Here is a 12,934-nt window from a genome sequence, read left to right as displayed (position 1 = left end):
AGACAGACCCAGGTTGCAAGGGTAACATTCAAGGCAAGGCTGGGTGAGGCTTTGAGCAACCTGGTCTAGTGGGAGGTGTCCCTGCCCATGGCAGGGGGGTTGGAACTCAATGATCTCTAAAGGTCCCTTCCAACCCAAAGCACTCTATGATTCTATGATTCCATGATCCTCACAGAGTGACATTTTACTAAAAGCACTGTGGAAAAGGAGGGTTCTTTGTCTTTATGCAGCTGCTTCCCCTCTCTAAACCTACTTACAATCACTCTTTTCAGCACCAAATGAGAACTGGGACAAGGCCTGAGGATTTTAACTCCAGGGAGGTGCTTTAACTTGGTGACTTGGCTCAGGAAGAGCTCAACAAGCCTTCCAGAAGCTGACAATTAAACAGTGACAAATATATTGTTTTCCCTTCCATGATGACAGTATGCCATAAAGACAAAATCACAAGCCTTCTGTGGAACTCACATAGGATTTAAAGAAGGAAAAAAAAAAAACTGAACTGTAACTAAGCCTATATGTTCTTCTCTTAATTGAGATGCATGAAATTACATCTTCATTTTTTTGAATTTAGGCAAACACCTACTTTTTGTCTATTTATATATAACACTTTCTGATTTTGTTCCTAGACGGTTTTCTTCCAAAAGCATTTAAAAATGTATTATTCCCTTCTATTATAACAGATAGATAGGAAAATGTAGGACACGGGAAAGAAAGGGGCAGAAATGTTACCAACTACAATGAAAACGCAGCTAGAACTTCCACATTCCGAAAGTGGAAATACACACTCCTATTACAGAGTCACCAAAATTTAATGCCATCTGATCCAGAAAGACAGATTTCAAACTCCTATAGTGAAGAGTGCTGAAGTCCTGTTCTAAGAAACTGTTCTGTCATTAGGTTGACAACCAACTATAATGCAAACACTACTAAAAACAGATTAAATTATATACAAGATATAATGCCAGATCTTGCATTTCATTCTTCAGATAATTGCATAAAGTTTTCAATCTACTGAATTATATGCAATAACAACTCCCATTTCTCTTAAAAATCTACTTCATAGATCAAGGACCAGGTTTTCAACAGTGTATCTGGGTAACTCCTTTCTGTCATAAAGGCTTAACCACAAATATTTTAACTAAAGCTATCCTTAAGAATATAATTGTACAAAAGACTTAGAAAAATAAAAATTTGAATCTGTAATTTACATTATGTGATTCCTTCCTCCCAAGATTAAAATAAGGAAGAAATATTTCCATTCTTTTGAAGAGTCTTCAGTGACACAAAGAAATTGAATCCACAGTCTAAAGCCTTATTTACCTATAAACAGTGGTGGCAAAACAAGCTTTCCCACCCACAAACATCCTCAACTCAGCCTTTGAGGAATTCCGCCAAGTGCAAAAGATTTTTGCTTCCTCACTATTAAACTTCCCTGATCAGATTAAACAACTGGGCATATTTTTTCCATCTGCTGTAAGGAGTCTCTGAAGCTCACTAAGAAATTATTAAGTCAAACCATTACTCTTAAGTAATCAAAAGGGTCTTTTGCTGATACCAGCCCTTCTTTCTTTCCAATTTGTATCTTGATTTTTTCAAGGGAGTCTTTAGTCATTTTAAACTATTAATGAAATATTAATGTAAAAGTAAAAACAAACCTGGCTGTTCTTCCCACTCTGTGGATGTACGTGTTTGCATCTTCTGGACAATCAAACTGAATCACCCAGTTCACTGCTGGAAAATCTGTGTAAAGAAAAAAATCTGTCAAACCTAAGCTCACTGTACTCAAAACCCTCCTATTCAAGAGCAACGTATTATTTTGGAGCATTAATTCCTATAAGAACTATTTAAACAAATTTACAGACAATGGGTGCAACCCCTGAAATAAAACTAAATTAATTGCATGTATTAGCATACCATAAACAATCATCCTCTTCATCAAAGAAAGCTAAAATTAATGGTGACTTAATTTCGTAAATCATGGCAGCGCACTGAATGGAACATAATTTCACACTTGACAAGTACAGGCATGCTTTGTGTCACACAGATAATAAAACATCACTACATTTAATTATTAAATATATCTGTCCTCCTTTTCACCTACAGTATCAATATCCTACACCACCAGGGTTTGAAGCTAGCTGTGGCAAGACAGCACAACTTCAGCTGTCCACATACAAAAATACTATAGCCCCTCTCAAAGATGGGAGGGGGTGACCAAGCCTGACAAAGAAGTCAACACTGAATGTGAATTATATTATTAATAGGCATTTTCTAACTGCTGCACTTCATCCAACAGCAGCATGCTTTGCACTGAAGTAAATTAGCATTACTTCCTGATCAAGTTGTATTCCACAGTTATACCTACAGGCTAAACCCAACCAACTACATCCACATTAGATCCTCACTAGTGAGATTTCAGCAGTGTAGAAGGTACGATAAACAGTTTTCATTTCTGCCTTCAGTTTTCAGAGCACCTTCCTTCCTTTTCTAGTATACTGACAAAACCTTACATCTTGGACAATGGAGTTTGCTATCTGAAAGAACCATTAGACTCCTGAAAAGTCTTGTGGCATACTGAAATGCCCCAAGTACTATAAAAAATAAAAAGTCCAAAGTATCCACAGAAAACATAAAGTAGTAAATCATAATTCAGCAGGTAATGACACAAAGAAAGAAACTCAACCCAAAACAGGTCCTATAAATATTCTTGCTTTTTCCCTCATCTATTTTTTTGCCTCCTTAAGAATACAGCCCTATAATGCCCTTTGTAGTTCAGACATTAAAATTTCTCCATGTTTTCATTTCCACATACCAGTAGGTTAGTAATTTTTCATACCCTTTGGAATAACCCACAATACACAGGCACATCAGAAATACTTAAAACTGCTGAAAACTTGCCTTAAGTGATGTAGTAAACAAATACATCACTATTTCCATTTTTTCTTGTTCCAGATGTTTGTCACAGATCATGGCTGGAAAAACTAGATTGTCTACAGACTTAAAAACCCAAATAAATAAAACACAGCTTCCACTGATTATTTTACTAACAAACACCATCACAAAACTAGTGACAACCTAAGTCTAGGACAAAAATTAAAATAAGCACAAATGAAGTGGGCTTCTTCAGTAAAGAAATGGCAGAATTCCAAGAAGCCTATCTCTTCTGAGATACCCTAATGAGCTCCTAAGCAAACTACAGCTTCATTTCTTACAAATCAGGCTGGTCTTCAGAACATGAGGTCTGACAAAGTCTCAATGGGGTTAGATCATCACTTTGTGAACAACTATTGCTCCTGTGGGTACATACCCAGGCCACGAGCTGCAATATCTGTAGCAAAAAGTACTGCTGCCTTTTTCCGAACAAAACAAGTGTAGACTTCCATTCTCTTCATCTGATGCTGCTTGCCATGGAGTGCCAGTACAGGAAGACCAGGCTGAAGCTTACAGAACACTCTGAAGAGATACTGGACCTACCCAACAATACAGGGGAAAAAAACATTGCCATGCAACGTTAAACTTGTTAAGATCATATCCAGTATGCAGCAAGTCACTCAGCACATCAAATAAAATACCCTTTTTTCCACATCGAAGACAAGAGATGCTACTTTGAGACTTTGTCACATGGCAGGTACTAAAACAGGAAATTAACTGTGGCACAAGATTGGTTTGCCTTTTGACAGCACTTCCTAAAAGGAACCAGGGTAGGTAATCACAAGACTTGGGACTTGACTAGTTAGGCTGTATGCAAGGGACTGAAGTACTAAAACTCCATCAGAAGCACTGCTTTTAGACAATACTGGAGGGGTGTAGTGTCTTATGCTTGCACTCAAAACAGCCTACACAGTCTTGGTTTACTACTTCAAGCTTCTCTTATAAAAGTAGTACGTTTACTCTTACATACAGTACCTTGATGCAGCATTATTTTATAGCAGGCAGCTACCTAATTTTTTTTTAAGAAAATAGTTACAGAAACTGTGCATATTGCAGTAACAGCTGCAGCTCAGAGAATTTCTGTAGAACTAAGCCTACCACCTCACTGTACTCATCAGCCAACTGCAGAACAACAAAAATATTGTAACCTCTTGTACAAGTGGAAGAACTGAAATGAATATTTACTACACCATCTTATGTTGTAAAGTATTTGATACATGCAGGAATAAATACCTATGCCATATAAACACATACAAATAACTTCAACAGAACAGTCCCAAGTCATTTTACTCAAGTAGATATTTGAAGGATTACTTCCTATATAATCATTAAAAAAAGAACACTTTCCCTGCACCATTTCATTATTATAATTTCTTACACATGCAGATTTAAAAGCTTGTAAAGAAAGTAGGTACAACTATTAAAATACTCTGTAAGCCAACTGTGAAATGTGTCATGAGACAAAACTGAAATAGCTGGCCCTTAGTGACAAAACTTTTAGCATTCATTTTAACAGCAGAGCATAAAAATGGCTGAGTACACTGAGGTCTCCAGAACCTTCCTGCATCAAGCCTGGATCACTTAGCTTCCCAGCAGCCAGGCTCTGCATGACTTTCCCACAAGAGAAGGTGATGTTTGGTTCTTCCCCTGATCTCCTGTTGCAAACTAGTCCAGAATGTCACCTCTTTGATACCTTGACATTTACATAAATATCTTAATTTTAATAGTTTTAAAATGCTACAGGTGAAGGTGGGGAATAGCCATACCTCTTTACAGCTTGCAAAAAACACAATGGTCTTCTTTTTCAAGTGACTTCTCAAGAAAGAGTATAACATGTTTACTTTTTGATGAAGCTCACAAACAACATAGTTCTGATCCAAAGTTGCCGGGGTACTAAAAAAAAAAACCCACCAAAAAAGTACATTTAGATACCATTAGTTCCCATAACGTTAAAACAAGAAAGAAAAAAAGGGAAGAAACGGGATACACAGGCATACAATAACGACAGACCTGCCTGTCCTTTAAGTCAAGAGTGTCTGACAAATACCCAGAAAAAGGAGAAGGAAAAAAAAAAGAAGAGGGAAAAAAAAAAAAGTCAGACTGGAAAGTTCTCCCACTTTGAGGAACAAGCCTTAGCAGCTCCACTAGAAAGCTACTCTTGAAAGATGAATCAATTTCCTTACTAAAAGCCAGTGGAGAAGAAGGGATAACTTCTGACACTACTTCTAATTCATCTGCTACTAGCGAGCCAAACTCTTTCCATGTCTAAGCAGCGACATTCAAATTGCCTTAAGATACAATTTTGTCTATTAGTCCTATTAAAGCATCATTTGTGCTTAAGTTTATGTCAAAGCACAGCCTAATCACACAGAAAAAAAAAGCACCGATGCACTTCTACAGATTACACCCTGACAGGCAAAGTGACTTTGTAAAGCTCTAAATAGTCATCTTAACTCACTTTTTCATTCTTTACAAAGTAAAATAAAGAAAAAAATTATTTGACATATTTGCCCTTGAAATACATCTAATTGCTCATCTCTCACAGTTCCTCTGCTTCTCCCTAAACAGATGAAGAGCATTCAAAATTATTTTATTAAAGATGCCAACTGGGAGGATGAAATTACAAGACACTGCTCCAGTTCTGCTAGTCAATTTGAATTATGCCAGAGCACCTTTTGCTTTGTAAGTCCTTCAGAGGAAAGTAATTTCATGAGGCAATAACCAATTGTATACTAAGGTAGCCAATTCTACAAATGAACACTTTGAATACAAATGAAGCCTTTTCAAAATTCAGTTTATTATCTAATTGCACTCTCCCAAATATTTTTTTTAAATTAAATGTAATTTAAAATAGAGTTCACAAAAAAATGTGAGATCAGTGAAACAGATGTATAGCCAGTCCTCAAAATGAAGACTATATACTAGGCTTGTACATACTCTTCTGCTGAGAGGCTATTAACTACACAATTTTTTCAGGCAGTCCTGCCTATTTAAGATGCCTCTGATAGTACTACTGATAAAACAAAGTTATTTGCAGTACAATACATAGATAATTAAATCAAATAGTTAAAACTGCCTCAGGATTCAGCCTGGTTCTGCTGTTCATTTTGCTGATGATTTCTTGTTTGCTCTTGGGAAAGCCATTTTAGCACTGTGCTTCACCTTCCTCCTCCATCTTATATATGGAAATATACGCATACTTCATAGAAAAGCAGCAAAAAACATACACATTCATATGCAATTTGACACTTAGATGATACAACCCACAGAAATGCAAAATATTAATGTTCTTCACTTAGATTTCGAAAGAAAAAAACATGCCAGAAAACAACAAGCATTTTTTTTTTTCATTTAATGACACACTACTTTTTTTGAGCTTGTCAGACCACATACTGCACTGCTCGCAAGGTCCTTCCATTCTGATACAAACTGTATGGCATGACAAATTTACTTCACGTGCACAGTAATCCCAGCACATCAGGAAGCCACAAGACTTAATGCACATGGACTAATGCCACATGCTTTCCTTTGGGCACCTAATATTGAATACAGAAACGAGACTGTCATTCTGCACTTTCCTAACAGAGTAGCATTTTCTTAGGAAGCCACATTTATCAATGGCACAGAAGAATTTATTTGTGCAACCCATCTGGTGGTTCTGCACAGTACGCATTCACAGGACGCAAGGAAGCCAAACAACACAAAAGCAGTAATCAGAAGCAAGTAATACAGCCAGGACACTACTCCATCCAGACTATAACCGACTTTGAGCCTTGGTCCTGAGGAAGAAAATTTCTAGTCTGCAAAGCTGCCTGAGGAGCCACAAACAAAGTGTAGGGTCAGCCTCCCTGTAATGAATCATTCGGAACTAGTACCCTCTCATCTGGAAATTCCTTGCTTTCAGGAAGGCACACAATAGGATCAGACATTGCAGAAAGGAGGATGCATGATATAACTTCTCATTCAGGGAACTGACAGTCAGAAAAGCAATTAGGTAGGATCATCATATGTTTCACCCCCTCAGAAAAAAAAAAAATTATCCCAACATACCTGAATTTGGCTTTCTCATGAACCCAAACATATTCCGGATCTTTCAGACTCAGCCGTGCAAGATCCTTCACTGATTTTGTTTGTGTTGCAGAAAAAAGCAAGGTCTGGCGTTTCTTAGGTAGATTTTCTATGATTGCATTCATTGTATCAGCAAACCCCATGTCTAGAATTCTATCAGCTTCATCAAGAACTGAATTGAGAGATAGTTTGAGAAAAACCTGGGTTTAGCTTCACTTATGTTAAAAAAAAAAATCATACATCAAATCCATACAGTACAAAAATACATGCCTACTTAAAAAGCAGAGATTAAGTTAATTACTGCATATAACAGGACTCTCCCTAGCTATACAGGTACTCCATAAAACGTTTTTAAGAAAACACAACGAAGTCATAGCATTTCCCATCATCTATGCACTACAGCCCCTCAGTTTCACATGCTGAAGCATATAAGACCAGCATTTCAAGTAAACACTTCAGAAGCTTGCAGACAAACTGCAAATTACAAACTCCCTGTCCTATTACTGAAACAGAAGCATGGAATACAAAACAGTGCTGCACTACTCATGACAGAGCAAAACAGACTCTCCTGTACCTAAGCCAAATTTATAATTGAAACACAGGGTATAAACAGAGCTAGCGCAGAGACAAAGCTTTAAGAAAAGGGCTGACATTTAATGCAATTCTTGTCTAACTGCCATGAATTGTACTAAGTGTAGTGGGCACAATTTCACATTTTATCAGCTTCATTACCTTAATTGCTTCTAAGTTCCTCAAGCTATGGTAAAGATTATGCAGTTCTCAGTGGCAGGCAAACCTTTTCATTAGACTGAAATTTTTATTGAGGTTGGAAGGATGAAAAGAAGCAATGTTAACAATGCTAACAAAACAATGAAAGGAGCAGTGATGTGTGTTAAAATTCAAATAAAGTGGTTTTTAGAACTGGCCCAAAATACACACACTGCAATGGATATTTATTCCACATAGTTAATGATCATGTCAGGAAAAGCACAGGAGCCATAGCCAGAAAGGAAAGGCCAGTGTTAGCCAAGACAGATCTAAAGGATTATATAGGACTCTACATTTGGGTTCCTTAGTGACTCACCTACTTCTTATCATTCTAAGGAAGGCATGCTCAGCAACTGTTCAACAGAAAGTACACGCAAGAAAGGGGTTACGCTGTTTTCTTTTTTAATTTGTACAAGTGTGAACTTAAATGCCATTTCATCTACATACCATGACTCGGATAAACTTTCTACCCAAGGAAGTGCTCCACACAACTATGAACTGGTACAAAATACTTCTGAGTACTTTCAAGTACTCAAAAAACTTACTCAACATTTGCAGATCAGATGCATAGAAATAGGAAGTTTCATCCATGTGCTGTAGAAGCCGTCCTGGAGTGCAAATGAGCATATTTATATGGTGGATTCTTTCAGACTCTTCTTTCACATCCTGAAAAGGGGTTAAAGCAGCTTAGCTCTAGTTGTTCACACTAGAAGCTCAGTATGATGGTCAGGCCACCTTAACCTATTGGGAGTTTTTAGAAAGTATAGTCAAGGATCAGTGTTTCCTCTTTCTATGGAGCTATCACAATTTCTTCAGCATGCTCACACTTGTGGCTTGAGCAAAAATCATTTCAGAATAATCTAAATTAACAGGATAGTCCTGGAAGGCTTGGCAGGAATGTCCATCCATGGACAGCAAAGACTGTAAACATGTAAAAGCTTCAAAAGACACAGAGTACACGACAGGAAAACGCGTGTCATTGATAAGTTCCCATTAACTAAGCTCTTCCCCGACTTTTCATTTCCAGGGTTTCCTTCCTAAACTAGCACTTAATATAGCACTCATTTATGCTTCCATACAGCACACTCTGAGACAGGACACACCTTTCCTCCAATGATAAGGCCAGCTGAGAACTCATGATTCTTTCCCACTTTACGCAGAACCTTAAAGGTTTGATACGCCAGTTCCCGGGTAGGTGATATTATCAAAACGCCCAGTCCATCAGCCGAGGTCCACTGAAGGCGATACAGGAGTTCCAAAGCCTGAAAAAAATTACCGTATTCTCATTATATATATCTCAGAAGGAAAATATGTAACAAAAAATTTGTAACAAAGGAGTACCAGGAAACAAAAGATACAGCCATACTAATTAAAATAATGACTTGAAGAAACATCAGTATACATTTCACGTAGTTTGATTATATATCAGTTCAAACTGATGTCAATGACACTTGATGAAGCAAAGTTCCCCACACCAATCAATGACAGACAGTAAGGGGTAGTAAATCATAAACATTTTACTGCATAATTAATCCTACTCTGCTAAATTCTGGAAATTAAGCCTTAATCATTTATACAAGAATAGAAAACAGATGTAGAAAAACATAAGAAACTTCCCTGCTCATAAGGTTTTGTGGGAACCAGAAACAGAACAAGCAACTAGAAGAAAGTCACTTATTGCAGCTTTAATTCTCATCATAGACTTGAAGTAGTACTGTCCACACACATATATATAGTATATGGAGCATTCCAACTAAAGTTGCCATACACCTCAGACCAGGATTATAGTCCTCTTCTTATGAATTCACCCTGCAGAAACACTTAGTCAGCTAATCCTAACACAAAGATTCTACTCCTAGACTGAGCAATCTCGCTTTTGTTTCTCAAGTTCACAAGACTATCTTTTGAAGCCACACACATTTTTATATTCTTCACTAATAAAAAATAATTTTTTTTAAAAAAGCAGCATAAAGCATAAATCTTCTCAACTAGAGAGGGTATTCAAAACTACTGTTCCCAGTTACTGACAGAATAGGCTTCAAAGAAATTCATGCTCACAAAAATGCAAATAATGTTTAAACCAAAAAAAAAAACACCCATAATCAAAACAACGTTTCTTTTTCCCTTTATCTAATCATAACAGGATGGGGTTTGTATCCACTTATATGTATGTGCACTTTAAGCAAGCAAACTTCTCAGTTATACTTTCAACTTGAAGAAATTAAAAGCAGAGCATGATGGCTTGAGTAAACCAGTCAAATATGCATTATCCATGATAGGGGTTTTCATCCTGTTTTCCTCCTTGCACCTGGAAGTGATTTCTAAGAAATCGAAAAAGACAACAACGAAATGGAAGTCCACAATCATTAAGCTCAAGTTTGCTTTAAAAAGTCTAAGTCCTGGAATTTTAAAGGGGTGAAAACCACTCATCTAAAAAAAGTCTAAGGAACTGAAGAAATTTCACCATTCTACTCCATACACTTAGTTTTCAAATTTTAAAAGAATCAGACAACTAGAGTTGCACCAGGAAAAGAGATTCCTGAGAGAAAAACAAAGCACTTGCTAAATGACTTGGAGTCTACTAACGTAAGGATCAAAATGGAATTTCTAAGTGTCAGACTATGCCTAGGATCAAGAGTATAACTCTTCCAGAACCTCAAGCAGCTTCATTTAATTAGTATCTTGGCCTTGTTGGAACATCAAGATCAGTTGAATTATAACCCTTCCCCCAGGATCTATTAATCTAAGCTGTTTGACATCAAATACTTCCTGAATAACTTGGTTTAAGTACAAATAGAAGGATGCAAGTTACTTACTGGAACAATAAAAGCCAAGGTTTTGCCTGATCCAGTCTTTGCAGCTCCAAGTACATCTTTACCTTGTAAAGCCAAACCTATGGTTTGCCTCTGTATCTCTGTTACCACACGATACTGAGCTTCCTGTAATCCTAGTATTGGCAGAGAGGGAAGAGAAGAGAGGGTGAGGGAGTGAAAGGAAAAAAAAATTATTTTTATCTTGCCCAGAGCTGTATTTGTCTGCCCAGCAAACACTGTACATGGCAATACTTATCTAGAACTTAGTTTAAAGCAAACAATTTTTCAGAAGCAGATAAACAATACATTCATTTTTACTTAAAATACTTTCCAACAAAAACTTTTGTCCTTACCTTTTATGGTTTTCTTTGACAATGGAAAATCTGAAAATCTTTGAATTTCACTTGCATTTATCTGAAACAAAGTAAGATTACTCAGTGCTTACAATCTAAGCATATCAGGGAAACTAAACTGCATTCTTTAAGTTGCTGCTAACATAAATACGTAGTAGTTTAGTACCACCTGATCCAGGTTAGCAGGTCAGGCAATCTATACTAGCTTGACTTAAACCAAACTGCTCTTCTAATATAAACTGTTTAGTACACTTTAATTATGCAGACCAATAGCACAATTGAAAGCTCAGACCATCATGAAATCATAGAACAATTCAGGTTGAAAGACACCTTAAAGAGGCCTCTGCTCCAACCTCCTGCTCACAGCAGGTCAGCTCTGAGGTCAATCAGGCTCCTTAGGGCTTCTTCCAGTTCAGTCTTGAAATCGTTCAAGGCTGGAGATTGGACAGCCTCCCAGGGCAACCTGTGCTTCTGCCTGACTGTCCTCATGGGGAAAACTGCCCTGCTCCACCTCCTTGATGATCTTCCCATAAGCACTGGGGGCTTCTGTAAAGTCACCGTGCCAGCCCCCAGCCTATCCTCACAGGGCAAATGCTCAAGCCTCCACCATTTCAATGGCCCTCACTGAACTGAACCCATTTTAGTGATGTATTTTTCTTACTGGAATGTCCAAAACTGGATGCAGTATTTTTCAGGGAAAATTAAAGAAAAAAAAAAACAACGCATTTTAAAAATACACCGCGGTATGCAAGCAAGGTTTAAGATTTTTGCAACGCAGTGTGCCACAAGCCCCAGACATAACTTGAAATTAAGGCTCATGCTAAGCATTTCACATACAGTACCTCTAAAATCAGAACTTCTGTAGCCTTCTTCTCCAAAACTGGTCCAGTCAGACTAACTGCCAATAGATAGATATTACAACAAAATATCTATGGCAAAACACATAACTAGCCAATTATTTTGTATTTCTGTGTGGCTGCAGCAAGCACCAAGTTTATGATTCATGCACGCTAAGCATAAATTCATTTTCCTGGGAATATCCATAGAGGAGCAGTTTGGTTTTGGAGGCTACTGCAAATGGGGCAATGGTAGTCATATCCCATAAAATGGAGCTCTTGCCTCCCTTCTTTTTTAACCGTTCTGGCTTAAGAGAAAAACATAATGCTGCAAAGTACACAGTCATCATCTTAGTGAGAAAGAGCAGCTCACCTGCACTTGTAACACTTTAACCCTTATGGCTCCCATCTGAAAGCATCCTTCATCTGCAAGGACCACACGCAAACACTGCTGGCAGCCTCCCTACAGCCAACTACCTTACCAGAGCTAAGCCGTCCTTTTCCTATCTGTATTTTCAGAGCCCTTGAAGCAACTCGGACAAAGTGTATTCCAGCTGCTGTACAAGATCAGACATCACAAAAGCAGGTAAGTGTTCTGCAGGGTAAAACCCTGGAAAACAAACGCTTCAGGAAATAGCTTCAGACAAGAAACACATTTCTCCCCCCCTCCACTTTTACAAAAAGACCCCACGAGAATCAGTGGAACAATGCCGGGGAAGAAGCCCCAATACCATCATCACTGCACACAGAGTTAAAGCCCTGGACCCACCTGCTCCCGCAACCAAGGGAGGAGAGCGCCCAGCTCATGGCTCCTGGGTGAAGCCCACCAAGGAGCCAGTGGGGCCACCCCCTCCCCAGCAGACTCTGCAGACTGGCAGGGGCATGGGGCGCACAGGGGCTGCAGGGGAAAAGCTTTTGGAAGCCCCAATACCATCATCACTGCACACAGAGTTAAAGCCCTGGACCCACCTGCTCCCGCAACCAAGGGAGGAGAGCGCCCAGCTCATGGCTCCTGGGTGAAGCCCACCAAGGAGCCAGTGGGGCCACCCCCTCCCCAGCAGACTCTGCAGACTGGCAGGGGCATGGGGCGCACAGGGGCTGCAGGGGAAAAGCTTTTGGGGACATTGTACAACTTCTTATGAGGTGTTTCAAGGGGGCTGTGGGA

At 38.5% G+C, this 12,934-nt stretch overlaps 1 protein-coding gene across 1 annotated transcript; it reads right to left on the bottom strand.

The window, feature by feature from the left end:
• Positions 1–1,655: 1,655 nt before the first annotated feature.
• On the bottom strand, positions 1,656–10,994 carry DDX10 (DEAD (Asp-Glu-Ala-Asp) box polypeptide 10; the record flags this gene model as incomplete). Its single annotated transcript, XM_010084062.1, has 8 exons — positions 1,656–1,740; positions 3,308–3,470; positions 4,698–4,824; positions 6,982–7,171; positions 8,313–8,433; positions 8,871–9,029; positions 10,584–10,714; positions 10,934–10,994. Coding segments are annotated over 8 exons (1,037 nt in total), but the record flags the coding sequence as incomplete, so codon positions are not given.
• Positions 10,995–12,934: the final 1,940 nt, after the last annotated feature.

Source organism: Pterocles gutturalis, unplaced genomic scaffold (assembly GCF_000699245.1).
Source record: "Pterocles gutturalis isolate BGI_N339 unplaced genomic scaffold, ASM69924v1 scaffold24600, whole genome shotgun sequence".
Lineage (NCBI taxonomy): Eukaryota > Metazoa > Chordata > Aves > Pterocliformes > Pteroclidae > Pterocles > Pterocles gutturalis.
This window is presented reverse-complemented; position numbering and strand designations above follow the sequence as displayed.